The sequence below is a fragment of the Dermochelys coriacea genome, chromosome 5 (genome assembly GCF_009764565.3).
Source record: "Dermochelys coriacea isolate rDerCor1 chromosome 5, rDerCor1.pri.v4, whole genome shotgun sequence".
Lineage (NCBI taxonomy): Eukaryota > Metazoa > Chordata > Testudines > Dermochelyidae > Dermochelys > Dermochelys coriacea.
In genome coordinates, this window is record NC_050072.1 from 41598853 (window position 1) to 41618719 (window position 19867).

A 19867-nucleotide genomic window follows, 5' to 3' on the forward strand; every position below is an offset into this window, starting at 1 on the left:
TCTTTCTGCCAGAAGGATGGCTGCAATGAGTAGCGGTGTAGTACCACAGTGGGGTGTGAAGTAGAGCCAGCTATCCAGCTTCATGCCACTGGAGAATTCCCCTACACAATGGGAATATTCAAGAAGTCGCTTAAAGTGGCATTTGCATCTGTTTTACACCATCAGAGCAATGGGAAAGAGGGTTGTAGACTTTTCTCTTTGTATTTCACTTTTTACTATTGTTTTAGTATATTTCAGAAATACTGTGGATTACTGGCAAGAACTCAGTGCTCTTTATTCTGTAACCTGCAGAAGCCACTCTTAGCATCTTCAGATTGTCTACCACATATAAAATTCTACATTTTGTTTAATCAGAAAAAAGTACAAACTGCTTACGCTATAGTATCTGTAAACCCCCACAAACAATGAAAGGATACTAAAGGTTTGAAGGGTGTTAACATTTACTATTAACATCCAATTAAATGTTTTAACCCTCTGTATCTTATATTTATTAAAAAAGACGAATCCTTCTGTGTTAAAAGCCAAAATTTTCAAAATTAGGCTAGTGAGTTTGAATGTCTCAATTTAAGTATCAAACTTGAGTTACCTAAAGGGTAAAGACCTAAAGACTTTTTAAAAGTGCTGAGAATCCAACACTGAAAATCCAGACTCCCTTAGGGTATCTGTCCCAAGTTCAGCACTCAAAAATTAAGGTACCCATAGGTTACATTCCATGAAAACAAGTTTTTGCACAGAGTTTGATATCCGTTTGGATCACTTTGAACATCACTGAATAGAACAAGGAATGAAATTAGAGCCAGGTAACTACAGGAAACCTGATATCACTTTGTTGTATATTCAAACTTTCGATGGAACATTGGAAATTGTAGGAACTGAAGAAGACCAGGTAGTCCACCTGAGCACACAGGTGTCATTTCTCAGATTTATCTGTTGGGGCATTTGGACAGCATTTTCTTACTGCTAATCCATCTGGATTTGTAAACCGCAACAAGATCACATTTCAGTGTCACTCTTTCAAGGTGACAGAAAATAACGGAGGGGGGAGGATTTTTGCCTTTTTTATGATATAGGAAGAAACCTGGAAGATTTTTTTTTCTGCCTCCCCTCACCTTGATTTTACACTAGAAAATGTGGTCCTCTTTATCCTAGAAACCTCAAGGAGGAAAATGGACGCATAATCAGTACATGGAAACATCTGAGGGTGGCAGGACAGGCCTGCTGGGTGTGAAAAGGACGTCAATACCATGCTCTTGGGAAGGGACATTAATGGGCTGAAGAACTAGAAGGCTGCTGGTATCAGAAAAAATACACAAGTGAAACTTTATTTAAGTTGAGAAGAGATTTTGATTCAGATGGTTTAAAACTATTTTGGTTTTTTTAACTCCGATTTATCTCAAATACTTGGAAGAAAAGTGACTTAGTTAAGGATTCACCTGGCCCTTCAATTAAGAGCTGATAAATCTCCCAGTAGAAGTGTCAGTTCTCCAACAAGTTTTCTGCCAAACCTGACTCAATATTCCTGATATCTGTAAAGTAACAAACATCCAGAAAAAAAATTCCTTTTTTATTTTAAGGAAAAAATAAACAAAATTCTTTCAGGCCACCTTTAAACAACATAAAAACAAAGCACAAAAGTTTATTAATTTGCAATTGTTTAAAAAATCCAGATAAGTTCGTTTGTTATGGGGGTGTCTATTATTCCATAACCAATAAAGCATCAATATTAATTTATAGTGATAGGCTCTGATCTCATTTCTTCTAAGTTTTTCAAATATATCCTTCTTTATGAATACTTTTCTAGGCTTTATTTTCTTTTGATGTAGGTTAATGTGATATTTGCAAATACTGTTTGTAGGTAAATCTATGCATGAAATTGAATATTTTTTTAAAAACCTCAGCCAAGATTTTTTTTTAAAATGGACACCTGAAATTAGGCTTTTAAATATTGTAGGGGTAACCTCTGAGAGCTTATCCACTCAGGAGTATGTTGGGGCAGCTTCTGAGATCTTATCCGCTCATTAACCTCCAAGACTTTATCCACTCAGTTCCCGAGAACTCAGCTCAACTCTGAATTCATCTTTATTAGCATACAGTCAAATTACACTTGAGCCTAATCAACTCAAGTGTATAGTATCTGGGTACAGGGCTTACCACACATCCAAAGTTACACAAACTCCTTTCCTTTATATATATTTACACATGACATTACGTTCACCATTCATTGTAGCACATATTTTTGGGATTGGCTTGGTGACTTTGCAGGAACCAGTCTCTGTATAAAACTCACTGTCCATATTCGCTTTTACACTTTCTCATCTTTATATTCCCAAATTCTCTTGCCCATTGTTATCTTATTCTTGGGTGCCCTAGGCATTCTCTTCTCTTTTCTTCCCCCCCCCCCCCTTACCTTAGCTAGCTCTGACATTGTCTTTTAGCTTATTGACCCATTTACTTATTTTAGCAGAAGTATTTCATTTTCAGCCTGCTGATTTTGTTACCTCCCTAATCCTGTCTTTCAAGAAATGAGGCCTCCCCTATGTTTAATTACTCATGCTAAGCCAGGCCTATGAATAGGTGGCCTGAATTTTCAAAAGTGAAGATCGCTCAGTAGCTCCCACTAGGTACTCAGAACTTATGAAAATCAGGTCACTTATTTAGGTGCCTAAATATTGGTTTAGGAACTTAATTTTATAGAACTATTTTTGAAAATCTTGATCTCCTATAAATAGTGTTGGTAGATCTATCTCCTGTGAACCTGGTTGGATGAAGTTTCCTACAGTAGCCCCAACAATCTTTACATAGGTTGTATTCCTGTAAAGAACAAAATGAGCTCTACAAGAAACGTTTCATTTAATTTTTTCCCATCTTGTTGGAAAACTGTCTGAATCTTGTCAGTGCCAGTAAATTGTGGATGAATAGCTATAGGTTAATCACTAGTAGTAGTGACTGTGATCAAGACTGCATGTTTTTTAGCAGTAGCCATATAATAAGGTTGAAGTTTACTCTCTTCCTCTCTCACAGCTCCCCAGAAAAAGCCTGTCATCAGGCTTTGGGTAGGGAAATTAAAAACATTAAGGAAAGTAATGGAATCCATGCTAACCTTAAACTATGGACACAGTACGGTACTTCAAAACATCCTTTCTGTGGCTGTTATAGTCTTTTGGCTAGAATAGTGGCAGTTATGCATAGCCAGCAATCACAGCCCCTGCATAAGTGTGAATTCTTTAGCTCTGTAATAGGGTTACTGAGTTCTTCTGTTGACCCATTGTGTTTTCAGGTATTGGAACCCTGCAGGAAGTTGCTGACTCTTTTCTTGCTTGTGCTTGGTAGTCTGTCATCTGAACATACGTAACTGGGATCAAGACTAGAGAAACCCTAGGAACGTGAAGCTTGGGCAGAAGACTAAAATTTACGTTTTTACTTCTAAAGCTAAAACGCAGAAAAAGGGATAAATTTGGACTGCCTTGATGTGTAGATTCTGTTCAGAACAGGCTGGGAACTCTGGTCCCCTTCTCTCTCGGTTTGCTATGTGGAGACCTGTTGTAATAAGAGGAGTTGGTATTCTGCAAAAAATAACCTTCATATGCTGTCTATTAACTGATATTATTCCATGTATGGCGTATAAATGACGGTTGATATTATGGTGGATGACAATAAGATCAGATGCATTGTTTAGAATGCTGTGATTATATTTATACAGAGCTGCCAAAACTGTTCCAGACATCGTTTCACAACCATTTTGTTCTATTTTTCCTGGCAGAATGATATATACACATAGAGATCCAGCATACTGAGAGAATGCCAGAATATATGCAAATACTAAGCTACAGTGCAGCAGATCTATTGATAAATTGCAGATTCCGAGGCCAGGGGGTACCAATGTGATCTAATCTCACATATAATACAGGCCATAGAACCTTACAAAAATAATTCTTAGAGCATATCTTTTTGAAAAACATCCTGTGTCATGACCTTATGATTAATATGCAGGCTATTTTCATAAGTACAGAATTAACATTTCAGCACAAATAGATTGTATTTTATAGTTCTTCATAAAGTGAAATGAATAGAAAGCCTTTTTTATCATATAGCAGTACTTTTTACTAGTAGAGGAAAATATATATTTTTAGACAGAAAGACAGCGATTGCTCAGATGTATCTACTAATCCAGAGATTCTCAAACTGGTCCACGGACCACCAGTGGTCCGCGAGCTCGGATCAGTGGTCCGTGGATAGTTCCCTTTGAGATGCGCGCACCTGGGCGGCCACACACAAGAGAATGAAGGGTCACCACCTAATTAGTAGAGCTGTGCAGGCGTGGCTCTGCTAATTAGGTGCCTGGACCCTGGAGAAGACACAGTGTAAGGAGAGGTGGTGACCTTGTGGGGAATAGGAGGTGGGAGGGGGCAGTGGGGTGAGAAGAGGGGGTGGGGTACTTTGGGACATGCAGGGCTGCAGTGGCCAGAGAAAGAGGCAACTTTCCCCAGCTCCAGGACTGCAGCTGCTGGGGAGAGAGGGCTCTCCTTCCCAGCCTCAACTCTGTGGCTGCTGTTGTGGGGGAGAGAGGGAGAGCCCCACCCTCCTTCCCAGCCCCAGCTCCAGGGCTGCCACAGCAAGGGAGAGGGCACATCCGTCGCATTAGAAAGGTAAGACTACTGATATTGAAATGAGTTGTGTGCTTTTATTTGTAAAACAAAATTTATTAAGGTTTTTTATATAGCGCTTTTATCCAAAGTGCTCTACAATAGTTAGCTAATGGTACAAACAACATTTGGAAAGATCATTAAGTGGTCCACCAAGACACGCAGCAATTTTCAAGTGGTCCGTGAAAAAAAGTTTGAGAACCACTGTACTAGACTCTAGTCCTGTTTGCAGAGTGAATATTACTTCTCTCATTTAATCTTCCTATTTAAATACATCTGCAAATCCCACCAGTATGTTTAATACATATGTAGCTCCCAGCACAGCATCACATCAATTTGTGAAATGAAAAGAAGACATTTAAAACTAATGATGAGGAGCAGTATGCTGCTTCATACTGCAGCTGCTGCCAAAAAACCTTGTGTGTTCTCTTTGGGTGAAATTCTCAGTCCATGCAAGGTTTTAAAGCTTTGATACAGCATTGAAATAGTGCTTAAGTGGAAGATAACAGCTTGTGCAGGATTCTGTTCTGGGATTAATTTCACCCTCTGCATGAAACACTGATTGGGATTAAATTAAATTATTGGTATTAAGTATTTGCTTTACTCCTACATGCAGTGACATTGTCAATGAGTGGCCTTCTCTTGGGCACCCTCTCCTGGCTTCAGGGCAGACCTGTAAGCAGCACTGCACCTCATTTTCCCTTTTTTGGTTCCTCAGTTCACTCAAAAAAGGTTTTGTTTTGTTTTGTTTTGTTTTTTGTTTTTTTTTTTACAAGTTCAGTAGAAGCAACCCTCCTTAGACTCTGGTTTGTTAACTTCCAAATTTAAACATGCATCTTCCCTCCAGCCTTAAGATGGACACAGCCCCAAACTTCCCTGGTTTCTCAGTGTTTTTCTACATTAGCAGTCTACTCCCAGCCCTTCCTAGCTGGGCCTTAGGATCTTGGTCTTAGTATCTTCCCTGGAGGAGCCGCTCACTCACTGCTATCTCTCTCCACAGATCCCCTCTTCTCCCCCAAGTTGCAGCTTCCTATTGCTCATATAGTGGAATACCCTAATCCAACCCAGGTGTGCCTCTAGTAATTTGGGTTAGCTAGCTAGCCCCAGGCCCTCCAGCCATTAAGAGCTGATCCACTGTGACACACGCAACCCTTTGAATTTTGCCCACCCTACGGCAAGTTCTTCCCAACGGAATGTTTTATTTCTTTCATTGGCCTCTGTTGGGCTCACTCTGCAGCCTCTGCCCCTCTCCTCCTTTTATCTGACTGCTTTCAGCCAGAAACTGCCCTCTTTCCAAAGGTGCTTCCATCTCTGCCACCTAAAGATGAAGCCTGTTCCTTTCATCCACCACCAACAACATATCAATTTGCCACTCAAAGCCCTTCTTATCCATGGCTAACTCATCCTTTCCTTCAGGGCCAGCTGCCTGGCTTCTTCAAAAGCCACTTGCTCCTTCTGATATCTCTCCTTCAAGGAGAGCAGCCCATTAATGTCCTTTCCCAAGAGCATGCTATTGACTTCCTTTTCACACCCAGCAGGCCTGTCCTGCCACCCTTAGATGTTTCTATGTACTGATTATGCATCCATTTTCCTCCTTGACAGTGGTGGGGGGTGGGGGTCTTGCAAATCCTGTCGACTTCTACAATGTGAACAAGTGGCCGCCTCCCAGGTCCACCCTTGTGGCATCAGGGTAGCTGTGCAAGCAGCCCCTAACTTCGGTTTCCCTCTTGGTTCCTCAATAAACTTACAAAAAAAAATTCAGTAGCAACTGTTCTTATTAGGTTCTGCTTTATTAACTTAAAGTTCAAATTTAAACACGTCTTCTCTCCATCTTAAACTGGGCACAGCCCCAAACTCCCCTAATCTCTCGGTGCTTTTCTGCTTTAGCAAACTACTGCCAGGCCTTCCTAGCTAGGGCGCCTCCTCTGGTCTTACGGTCTTTCCTGCAAGAGCCTTTCTCACTCACTGCAGTCTTTCTCAATCACCTCCCCCTGGGTTTCAGAGCCTGGGCTCCAGTCCAAGCAGGATCATCAACACAGCTATTTTTCGTGCTGTAGCAGGAGCCACGCAAGCTTAAGCATGTAGACCTGGGCTCTGGGACTCACTGCTACAGGTACATTCACTGAAATGTTTAAAGCCATTTCTGATGTTGGCAACTGAATGGTCACCATAACTCATTTTAAGTTCAAATTAATATTGATTTTATTAGTTTCAAAATCAAGGTCAAAATGATGAGGCTCATAGAATGATAGATACTTCCTATTTTCTTGCTATATGAATGGTAGGCATAAATGCTCACACATTAACAAGTTTCAGAGTAGCAGCCGTGTTAGTCTGTATTCGCAAAAAGAAAAGGAGTACTTGTGGCACCTTAGAGACTAACAAATTTATTAGAGCATAAGCTTTCGTGAGCTACAGCTCAATGCATCCGATGAAGTGAGCTGTAGCTCACGAAAGCTTATGCTCTAATAAATTTGTTAGTCTCTAAGGTGCCACGGGTACTCCTTTTCTTTTAGCTAAATACAAGGTGAAACAGATTTTTTTTCCCTTTTTCCCCTATGACTGGACTGGAGAGGTGTCATCTTGAATGGTCTTTTGAAATGTGTGTTAACTACTAATGCTAAACGATGATCAACATTCCCCACAACACACCTTTTGAGATTCATGTGTCCTACATATGCCTGTCACAACATGTGGCGCACTCAATGGCCCAGAAACAACTATGTGGGTGAAACAAGACATTCACTATGCTCTTAACTGTACTCTCACAGAAAAATGATAAAAGAGGAAAGTACCATATCACATGTAGTTGAACACTTTTTACACAGCAGTCCCTCTATCTGAACTTTCAGTCCTCATCCTCAAAGGAAACCTACACAACATCTTAAAAGACGAACCTGCAAGCCTAAATTCATAACTTTCCAAGATACTAAAAATCATGGACTGAATAGAGACAGGTTTCAGAGTAGCAGCTGTCTTAGTCTGTATCCACAAAAAGAACAGGAGTACTTGTGGCACCTTAGAGGCTAACAAATTTATTAGAGCATAAGCTTTGGTGAGCTACAGCCCACTTTATCAGATGCATAGAATGGAACATATAGTAAGAAGATCTACATATACATACAGAAAAGTTGGAAGTTGCCATACAAACTCTGAGAGGCTAATTAGTTGAGCTATTATCAGCAGGAGGAAAAAAAAACTTCTGTAGTGATGAACAAGATGGCCCATTTAGACAGTTGACAAGAAGGTGTGAGGATACTTAACTTAGGGAAATAGATTCAATATGTGTAATTTATGATTTAGAACAACACTTCCTTAGCTCTCATCCCCTAAAACCCCTAGTCTACTTGAGCTACATTTGATCACATCATCATCATCTGGACCCATGGAAAAGCCCTTAAGGAATTCCACCATGATTTCAACAATTTCCATCCCACCATCAACTTCAGCCTAGACCCCTCCACACAAGCAGTCCATTTCCTGGACACTACTGTGCTAATAAGTGGTGGTCACATAAACACCATCCTATACTGGAAACCTACTGACCGCTATACTTACCTACATGCCTCCAGCTTCCATCCAGGACACACCACACAATCCATTATCTACAGCCAAGCTCTAAGATACAACCTCATTTGCTCCAATCCCTCAGATGGAGACAAACACCTATAAGATCTCTATCAGGCATTCTTACAACTACAGTATCCACCTGCTGAAGTGAAGAAACAGATTGACAGAGCCAGAAGAGTACCCAGAAGTCACCTACAACTGAACAGGCCCAACAAAGGAAATAACAGAACGCCACTAGCTGTCACCTTCAACCCCCAACTAAAACCTTTCCAGCACATCATCAAAGATATACAACCTATCCTGAAAAATGATCCCTCACTCTCACAGATCTTAGGAGACAGACCAGTCCTCACTTACAGACAGCCCCCCAACCTGAAGCAAATACTCACAAGCAACCACACAACAAAAACACTAACCCAGGAACCAATCCTTGCAACAAAGCCCGATACCAAATCTGTCCACATATTTATTCAAGTGACACCGTCGTAGGACGTAATCACATTAGCCACGCTATCAAGGGCTCGTTCACCTCACATCTACCAATGTGATATATGCCATCATGTGCCAGCAATGCCCCTCTGCCATGTTCATTGGCCAAACCAGACAGTCTCTACGCAAAAGAATAAATGGACACATCTGACATCAGGAATTATAACATTCAAAAACCAGTAGGAGAACACTTCAACCTCTGTGGCCACTCAGTAATAGATTTAAGGATGGCAATTTTGCAACAGAAAAGCTTCAAAAACAGACTCCAACGAGAAACTGCTGAGCTTGAATTAATATGCAAACTAGATACTATTAACTTGGGTTTGAATAGAGACTGGGAGTGGCTGGGTCATTACACATATTGAATCTATTTCCATAAGTTAAATATCCTCACATCTTCTTGTCAACTGTCTAAATGGGCCATCTTGATTATCACTACAATGTTTTTTCTCCTGCTGATAATAGCTCATCTTAACTAATTAGCCTCTCACAGTTTGTATGACAACTTCCAATTTAACTGTGTGTGTGTGTTCTTACTTATGTTCCATTCTATGCATCCGATGAAGTGAGCTGTAGCTCACAAAAGCTTATGCTCTAATAAATTTGTTAGTCTCTAAGGTGCCACAAGTACTCCTTTTCTTTTTGCGACTACAGACTAACACGACTGCTACTCTGAATACTTCACACTGAAAGCCATTTGGTATCTCACTTCCTTGCAATAGTTTTAGATAGCTATTTGGGGAATAAAAGAGCTGGAATAAGATACTGACTGTAATCCATCCCACTGTTATCTACTGCTACTGCCACATAGAGGCTCTGTGAACCTTCTGGGCTGCACAGTATGTATGCTATTCCCTCTTCTAAGGAGGAACTTCCACCTAAAATTTATTCATATAATGCTGATTTTGGCCTTATGTAGTTGCCCAAGCATGCCTATATCAGGTCAATTACCTTAACACAGAACTGACAACATGCTCATTATATCTTTGATGTCCTATAACAAAGCAGGTTCTTCTCTGGCTGAGAGAAATGATCTTTAAATGCAGTTTTAGTGTAAGAAATTCATAGATGTTTAAAGCCCAAAGGGGCCATTATGATCTAGTATGAAATCCTATAGGGTGATCATTTTGGAAGCACTTGCAGGACTAGAACGCAGCGCTACAGAGATCTGAGGCAGCCAATGCTTCCATGTGATCATCAGGAACTCAGGCTATATATCTGCTGGGGGATTCTATGAAGCTAGACACTGCATGAAGTAGTGCCCTGCGGGCTTTGAGTGGCAGCCCCCTGCAGCCCACTAATTGACACATGCCATTTGGGGAGTCCATTACAGGCAAGCTGTCTGCTTGCTTCTGCTCCAAACCTTGCCTTTCTGTGAACCTTAGACTCCAGCTCCTGTCCCTGGTTTGTCCCAGATCCTGCTACTACTTGCTTCCTGTCTGTAATCAGGTGCTTGACCCTGACTTCCTGGTATCCTGACCGAGCTCGACCCTGACTCTGCTATATGTCTCCTGACTATAACTTGATAACTGACAAGTACACACAGGCTGTCTGTGGCCTGGCCCTGACATAATATCTCTGCAGTAATCTTGCAGAAGCTTTTGAGTAGGAAGAGGATAGAGCTAGTGTAATGGCCTGTGTTTACAACATGGTCTGACCCATCCCCAACGCTGCAAGGAACATTTTCTCCTTGTCTGTCTGTCTGTACAGTGGCCAGACACAATCTGGTCTACAAGGTTCAAATGAACATTGTAATAACTGGTAGCTCCCAGAACAAACATCTACTAAGAAGGAAAAGCTGTAATAATTGGCCTGTTTATCCAACATACCAATCCTAATCATGATCAGCAGCAAAGAGTTGGAATGTCTTGCTTTGCATTTGTCTTGGTTTCTTACTAACTTCTCATCACACGTAGAATAATACACCACCAAAAAACACAATTTATTTTGACAGACAGTATCCAAATCTCTCCAAAAACTGATTGATTGATTATTTATTTGCCATCAAGTGTACTCTAATGGCTCAAATATTTCCTTACAGCTTATCCTCGTGCAGGGGACTGGAAACACTCTGTGGCTTGCATTCACTTAGCTTCTACTTGATCATTTTATACATGGAGTTTGTTCCCTCACTCAGTTTCATTGGATGAACATCTTCATATCCCATGATACAATCTTGGGAGGTCTGATGGAAGGCCAAGCTAGTTTATGCAGTAGCATACCACCTGCCCTCCAGTCATGGCTTCTATGGCATGGCAATACACTCCATCAGATATAGCCCACGCACTAGAATGCATAAATTTCAATGAATTTGAACTCTCTGAAAAGTTTGAGTTCTATTATTAAATCTTTCAGGACAAAGAAAAGACTGACACTGATCCTAAATTTCTTGAAGGACCCAGTTTTTAACCTGCTTTAATTCAGAAACTAATTAATGGGCTTACTTTTAAATTCTTGGGAAAAATCATTCTGTGCCCAATGAGTTAGTGCTGTAAGTTTGGGGAAGAGATGCTCTATTTTTCATACAAAACAAAGAGGTTTAAGTGGAAGATGGAACTTGACTTTAACTATGGAGCCATGACCGGCCTTTCCATAATTCTGTTTCAGAATTGATGGCACAGTGAGTTCTCTGGGATGTCAGTTTATACATTCCTTGTGAGTGGGACAGAGCTCTGAACAGAGGTAATCATAAATATATGCACTGTACATGGGGTTTGGAGGACGGCTTTTGGTAAATCTCTGTAGAAAACATGGTTTTTTAAATTTTTTTTATTTCAAATTAAAATTTTTGTTCAATTAAGTAATCTGAGCGGTCTTTTAAATGTTGACACATTTTATGTTGATATCTTATTTTAGTTGTTAGCATCTTATCAGTTTTTCAGTTTGAGTGTTTACCCGATGTATTTGTTGCCTTTTTTCTTGCCTTTATAAGAGATTAATCAAGTTTATGCACACTACACATAATTAATCATTGGCTCAGAAACTCTGGTCTGTGAAGTATTTCATCATTATAGATGACCAATCCCATTGCCTACAGCTTCTTCTAAATATGAAAACAAGAAAGAAGATACAGTATCTGCTTTAAACAAAAGTTATCTGTAGAAGAAGGTAGATTTTAGTTTTTCCCCTGAGCAATTTATCCAGCACAAACTGAAGCAGAAAAGCCTGGAAGGAGGACATGGCTCCTGGCAATAGGTAGCTCCTGAGAGCTGCTTAAGCTACTTTGCTCTGCTTTGAAGTTTTTAACGTGTTTTTGGATTTTAGTGAGAGTGGCTGTATAGGGAGAAATTTAGAGTGCAAGTAGCATAGAGTGAATTAACAATTTATGTAGGCCAGAGGCATTGGCCTCTCTGCTCCTCTCTGATCTATAGGTTTTAAGCTTAAGTTTGCCAGAAGCCTGTGGAAAAAGGAGGTCTGCACTTGAATATACTTATCAACCAACATGCAGTGCCTGAAGATACACAAACCTCAAAGGGCCTCTTGGCCTAATTTGGAAGAACTTGAAGAGCTCTGTGTAACTCAAAAAGCTTCTCTCTCTCTCTCCAACAGAAGTTGTTCCAATAAAAGGTATTACCTCACCCACCTTGTTGTTCTGATAAAATGTGTGTTTTATATTTAAGGGTTTGAGTGCTTACATGTTGATGTATCCATTTTGTTGTTATTTTAAAGTGAGACACCCTTTTTACTTGCATAATTAAAAATCCAATTCCAAAATACTAATCTTACATTTAATTAGATAGGAGGGTGCAGTCCACTGCACTCTGTATCAGCTTTTGGTAAATATAAAGTCTACAGACTAGGGCCTAGTAATAAATAAATGGTGCTGACTTTCTCCTCTTGTTATCATTTCAGGACAATTTGACACAAATATCATGAAATAGTAAATTAGCTACCAGTCAGGCTTGGAGCGGTGCTTGCATTGCCCAAAACATATGCAGGTATCTTTATGCTTTTGTGCCTCTGTTTCAAAAGTGACTTATGTGGAACACATTCTCTAATGTTTTTACTCCAAGGCCATTTAAAATATTCTAACTTTGATCATTAATTTTTGCTAGGTTAGTATTTTTCCAAATTTTGCATTTTTCTCCCCTTTTAATTTGGGACAGGTATTTTTGCAAGATTTTAAGTGTAATACTGATTTTTTTTCTCTATTTCCTGCTGAAAATGAACATTTTTTGAATTTACTCAATACATTCTAAGCTGGTCAAATGTGTTATTTTAAAAAAAAAAAAAAAAGTCTCAACGGAGTGATTTTTGGTATCATAAGAAGTGGGACTTATTGCATAGTTTACCTCTTTTTTTTTTTTTATTTCAGTTACTTGGTTGTAAGTACTATCCCTCTACCAATATTTCCTAAATCTGGTACTCTATCTCAGACCTCTCCTTCATTTAGCCCCTCATTTTCAGTGGTCTTTCTAACATTTTTACCTGGATGTCCAGCTGCCAATTCAGACTGAACATAGTGTACACAAAGCTCCTCCACCATCCAGCTGTTCCCACTCCCTTCTGTCACTATATCTATATAGATATAAAGAGAGAGATATAAATTGGTACCATCCTTCCAGTTACCCAGGTTTACAACCTCATTCTCATTCTATACTCCTGTCTCACATGCTTAATCTCCTGGTTTCCCCATCTACAATTTAAATGTATCCCTTCATCTCTGTTTCTGGGGAACGTAGTGGATATAGCACTGGACTGGGACTCAGGAATTCTGAGTTCTGTTACCAGCTTTGCTACTCACCTTTTGGATGATCTTGGAAAAGTCACTTTTTTCTGTGTCTAAGTTTCCCAATCTGTAAAATGGGGCTAATGCTACTTACCTCTTTTTATAAAGTGTCTCTGGATCACAAGTGTTATATAAGGCTTGAGTATTATTATTATTTTATTATTGCTTTGGATACTGTTGCTGGCTGGCCCTTTAAGTCAAACCAGGTTCAGCCTTGCCTATGACCAAACAGCTGAGGGTGATGGAGACCTAATTAAAATGACCAGTTCTAGTTCAGTGGGGACTAGAGCAAGAAACTGAACTGTGAACTCAGTCTAGGGAAGAAGAGACCCAGGAGAGAGGAGCAAGGTGAGAAATATCTCTGGGAAGGACCTGGGGAAGTCCGGTTGGAAGAGATACAAAGAGAGCAGATCAGGCTCCTGTGAGGAAGGACTTGAGATGAGGCCTGTAAGGAGCAGGGAGACCCCTGGTGCAAACTGCTGGAGTCCCAGGGGAAGGGCAGCAGTGGGGGGGATCCTGCTGAGGATACAGCAGTGTAGGAGGAAATTGTTAGGGTCCAGGAGTAAGGGGAAAAACAGAAGACTTTCGAGTAGTTCAAGAGGGGAAGAAGAACTATTAGTTTAGCTATTTATTTGGACTTACAGTTGGATCTTTTGTTACCCAGGAAGGGAGTTGAACTTTTAATTTGCAAGGGCACTGGGAGGACCACAAAAGTGAGGACCTAGGCAAGCAACCAAAATGGTCCAAATCTGAGTGGTGGTGTGACCTTATGTGGCAGGTTGCAATGCAAATCACTCAGCTTTGTCCTGGCATCTCATCTGTCATGATGGAAGGGTGGCAAGGCCAAATCTGAGTTAGTAGCCTTGTGACTTAGTGCAAGGGGCCCCAGTGCCACTCATTCACTTTGGCTTGGACACCCCTTTGTCATGCCAGAAGGGAAGGAACTCTGCTATTATGCCACTCAGCTCCAGTCAGGAGCCAACGAGGTTCTGCCCTCTTTCTTCTCTCCCCGACCTCTTCATTGCTCCCCTGCTGACTTCAGTGCTCAAAAGTGAGAAGTATGGCCCCTCTCATCTCTTTGCCCCCATTGCCCATGCCCGGCCAGAGGGCCGGGCCAGAGAAGACTTGGATAGAGATGTGCCATTGCTGGGCTATGGAAGTGACCACCAGAGAATGCTGGAGCAAAATCCCCCACAATGCTGCATCTGGGCATGAGAAGAGTGCATTAGTGGTGATATGTTCCTACCATTGGCATTCTTATCTTGCCCCTCTTTTACTTCCATAGTATTCTACAAGCAGCTGTCATATTTCATCCCTATTGTAAACTCTTTAAAGCTGGGACAGTCATCTGATTTACCCTTGTAAAGCACTTTGCGCAGTGCTGATCTTGATTGGAGCATCTGGGCATTGCCATATTACAAATAATGAACAACAATAATAGTTCAACTTGAGACTTTGGTTAGGTGATCTTTTAAACTGCTACTTAGCTCTCATTCAGCTTATGTTGCACCAGTTTCTTTACTGTATGTTGGCAATTCCCTGTAAGTAGGCAGGGATTGTAGGCCTTTTACAAAGGGTGTATAAAGCTGGGTTTTTATATACGCTTTTTAAAAAAAAAAATTTTAAACTTGCAGTCCTGATCCACTACAATAAATTACTCCTAAATAGGGTCTCACTGCACATTAGAGTTACTTCCATCTTACTAATTGCAATGGACTCTGGGATTTCTCTGCATGCGCATGTTATAAAGATTCCAAACCTTCCTGTGAACCTCCCATTATTTTGGGATCTTCCAAGTCATTTTGCCTCCAGCTCACTGGACTGCTTAATTGACCCCCACAACATTTCTAACTCTCGGGTAGTCAGACGATCTCTACCTTCTCCCCCAAAATCTCTCCTTTTTCTCCCAAAACTCGTATCCCTTCCTGGGACAGCAGAGGGTTGACTTTTTTCCAGTTCTCTGGGCTTCATAGTAGATTTTGTTCATGGGTTGTCACATGGCTGACTTCTGATTTTTCCTCACTGCCACAGTGCTGCTAAATTCCTGCAGTGCATTTTCTGTCTTCTGCTAAACACCAATTCTACTTCATTGCTTCTGTTTTCCAACTTGTCTTCTAACTTCATAAAGGGGCAACCCTACAGTAAGGGCTCCTTAATCATTAAATTTCCACAGCAGTTCAGAGACGAGGGAAATCCTAATGGATAGGCCCACGTTACCGGGTGGCTGATGTACAGGTCCCATTTCTGAGCAAGAATGAGAGCTTGTCTGAGGCTAGTACTTTGCATAAAGGTGCAAGGCTTTAATGCTCATGGAATCTGCAGAAGGTCCTCTATATAGAAGGACCAGATTCATGGTCCTACAAGTAGATTAGCTTACAAAAATGCATAGCAACTGGTTTTGGCAAAACCATGCACTTGTCAAAATTTGAGTCGTCATCCTCGCTGGAGCATGCCTTCCACAAATGGATAATGTTCTTTCAAAGGCAGAAGAAATGCACATAGTGTGTTTTTTATGGTTACTAAATTTGTGTTTAAACTTAGCAGCACTTTGTTATAAAATTACTGAGAAAATATTTATAGGAAGGGCAGGAATCTGTAAATTGCTGTATTTTTATCCCATTTTTTTTGGTTCCAGATTTCTCTTTACTTTTAGGCTCCCAGGTTCGATGTCTGTACTTGCCTCTTACAACAAGCATATTGAGGGAAACATTTCTGTCACTTGATGATGCTTCATCAACTCTTTGAAAGAATTATGTATTAATCATTGGGAATCATACCTTTATTTCTTAGATATAATAGACCACCTTCCCTCCTACTTGACTGATCTGAAAGTTTTTTAAACTGAGCTCTGAAGAGATTTTTCTTTTCTTTTTCCTTGCAGACTCTGAATGATGACCTGAATACAGATGATGAGCATGAACAAAGAGGAGATAAAGAAAGCTACCTCTGTGCAGTGTGCTTGGATGTTTATTTCAATCCATACATGTGCTATCCATGCCAGCACATCTTTTGTGAACCTTGCTTGCGGATGCTTGCCAAAGACAACCCAACCAACACTCCGTGTCCACTGTGCCGTACTATAATTGCCAGAGTCTTTTTCCAAACAGGTATAAAAATGATTCTTTTTTAAATATAGAAAACGCTTGTAACTTTCCCATTTTTGCTCTGAATAAATATGCAGCTAAAAATATAGCAAGAGCCCTGCTAACAGTATACAGTCAGCTACATTCTGTTATCATATAAATAATAATGTACGTTTTGGTAAATCCAGAATAAGTATATTCAGAGCAGAATTTGGCCCAGTGACGCACACCATTAATGACTCCATAGTTGAGTGCATTGAGATTTGTTTGCATGAAGTGTGACTAAAATCTCTCTATTTCAGACTTTACTGGTTGCATTTAATTTCCAGTTTTGGTGCAATAACTCTTCCTGTGCATTCCTTCTTAAATATTTATTAGCTTTTGCAGAGGAAATACTTTTTTTTAAAAAAAATGTTTCCTTTTTGAAATTTACCCTTGATGTCTTTTGTTTCTTTGGCTCAGTGTAATTTAACAACCACAAACTCCAAACTTTATACTTGCACGTGTTGTCGGAATATGTCCCTAAAAAGGCTACTTTCCAAATTTTTACACTTAATCACAACAATAATTTCTCTATTCATCTTAAACTAATTTCATCATAGACTAAAATAAAACCTGACAACTGTCAAGGTCCACCATCTAATTCTGTTCTTAGACCCAGATTCTCAAAGGTAGTTAGACGCCTAACTCCCATTTTGCATATAAATACCTTGGAGGATCTGAGCCTCAGACACTGGCTAGCCTGCCCCCCAGACTCCTGAGCTCTGCTCTTCTGATTCTGTAGAGCTAGGGAGAAAAGGTGAATGGTAGCTGTTGTTCAAGGTGAACAGGGATGTGGGGAAAGCAAGGGCTGATTATACTATGTAAAACGAGTGAGGTCTTTGGGGAAGAGGTGGGGCAAAATTGTAAGTTCAAATATGTTAAAAGGCACACTCAACAGTAGGTAAAATTCACTTGTGATATGGGGGCAAGGCCCTCTGTCCCACTTTAGCTGTGCATAGAGGATGCACAGATCAGTGTGGCCAGAGAGATCATACAGGCATGCCTGTATATTCCTTGCATGATGCAGAGAGGGTCTCCGCACCAACCCCACATAGGCTGGTAGGGAGGGATGTAACGGCGTCAGGACAGAGATCCAATGCTTATGCAGAATGAGTACCTCTAACACCCTTTGCGTCTGGTGCATAAAGGCTGCAGTCCCTCCATACTCAATATGTATAAAACTTGATAACCTTTTGGCTTTATGAAGATGGAGTGGATTTCATCCACAGTACATAAGTGCTGTTGGCATAAGAAGTTATCTGGGGAAAAGCTTCTCCTCTTTACACAAAGTATGCTATAATAAAATATCATGGAGAAAACCTGAGTAAATGCTAAAATGTAGTTGCAAAAATGTTAAGTTTTTTTGAGGTACAGTATGTATGTAATTTCTTAAAAGTGAAATACTTGCAGCATTTTATTTTTGTAATTGTGTCCTTATTCCAATATGTGGCTTTATAAAAGTCAAAAGTTTGACTTCATGTGTGTGGCCACGCTGTAATACAACCTCAAGAACAGGAAGGCACAACAAGCTTGAGATGTGATTAGTATGAATCATTTTAATGAAGGAATTTTGTAGTCCAGTGTAATTCATATACTGTTACAGTGTAATATCTCTAACCTGCTTACTTGAAAACCAAAAATCTAGTTTGCCTTGTTATAGTATAAAAATACTAAGGAAAATGTGTTTATAGTTGCCAATTCATTATATGTTGAGCAAGTGTTAAATCAACAAAGAAATTGATACAATATTCGTAGGGGAATAATAAATCAATACATATGGGGAAATGAGTGGTGCCAGACTAATCTGAAGGATACATATAGGCTTTCTCATGGAAGATTCCTTAAGACTTTTTAAAGTGCTGTTTAAAAAGTGATTGCTGCTATAAATCTCTGCAGGCTAATGAAGAATTTGCCCTTTTTATATATATTTATATATATAATTTTTACACTAATACTAAGGACTGGAAACCTGATTTCCCCTACTAGGGTATTATATATTCTGAATAATACTTTCTGCAAGTGTCTTTTTAGTATCTCATTTTGTTTTAAAAAGCCCTCTTCGGAAACAGCTAGGGAGTGCTCGAAATTCACTTTTTTTTTTTCCTGTGCAGTTTTGAATACTATCTAAAACCATAACTGAAAGTTGCATGTCACAAGGCAAGAGAGGTGTAGGTAAATGTTCAAATCTACCTTGCTGCATCACTTAGTGTTCCATATCGAGGCACCTAAATAAGTGATTTTTTTCAGAGGTGCAGAGCTCCTGCAGCTGGAGCCAATGGGAATTGTTGGTGCTAATCTCCTCTGAAAATCTGGCAACTTTTACAGAAACCTAAATATGGATTTAGATGCCTAATTTTGATCAAGGTTGAAATGTTTTGACTAATGGTACTCCTGGGGGAATTCTGCATCACTGAGCATATGCAGAATTCATGGCCCCTGCAGATTTCTTTGCTTACCCGCAGAAAAATGACTTCTGACGGGGAAACAAAGGAAAGCGGCAAGAGTGATCATGCATCCACTCCCTGGCAGTACAGACGCGTTGGTTTGGGCACCCAGAGCAGCTGGTAAAGATGTAAATCACTGCCTTGGGAGTGGGGGACCTGGGTAGTCGTGTGTATGAGATACTGTCCCTCTCACTCGCTATTGCCGCATGCCCTGCATGGAAGAGCAGGGCTTTGGGGTATTTCTCAAGAAGTAGGCATGGGGCAGGCTCTGTCCTCTGCCTGAGGGAACAATGTAGCAGCCTGCCTGCTTAGTGAATTGTGTTTAGTGAATTCCCCAGGAGCATAAAACAGGTATAAAAATTGTAAGGCTCCTTTACATTGCCAGAATGGTGTAAAGGACAGGTATGGCCTTATAAATGCTTATGGCGCTTTAGTGATTAGAACTGGTCTAAATTTTTGGACTGGAAAAATTTCCTATCAAAACGTGCTCTGTGAACTGTTCGCTACTGATCTTTTTGGAAATGGTCAGTAGCCAGTATAAACTGTGAGTTGGAGTCCCAGCCCTCACTTGCTCTTCAGTTGCCTGTGATGTAACACTAAGCATATGGCTGCATATATTTGTTGACTAATAATTAGAAGTAAAGGGTCAATACTAGCTACATTACTGTTAGATGGAGGGGGTTTGGGGATTTCCCCCAAAGTTCCCCACACACGTTCTCCATCCACTGTATTGTAGTTTAAATAAATTAAATTACCAGCATAATTGAAATTAGCTAGATTCGATCGCATTTTTTTGTCAAAAAAATGCAGAATTGTTATTTTGTTGGCGCAGAATTCCCCCAGGAGTATAATATGTATTGTCTAGTA

The 19867-nt window shown here is 40.2% G+C and overlaps 1 protein-coding gene across 1 annotated transcript in view; it reads left to right on the forward strand.

The window, feature by feature from the left end:
• RNF180 (ring finger protein 180) overlaps nt 1-19867 on the forward strand; it is a 128333-nt gene that overhangs the window by 85673 nt on the left and 22793 nt on the right. The window contains 1 exon segment of the mRNA XM_043514740.1: nt 16313-16538. Coding sequence (XP_043370675.1) covers nt 16313-16538 — 226 coding nt within the window.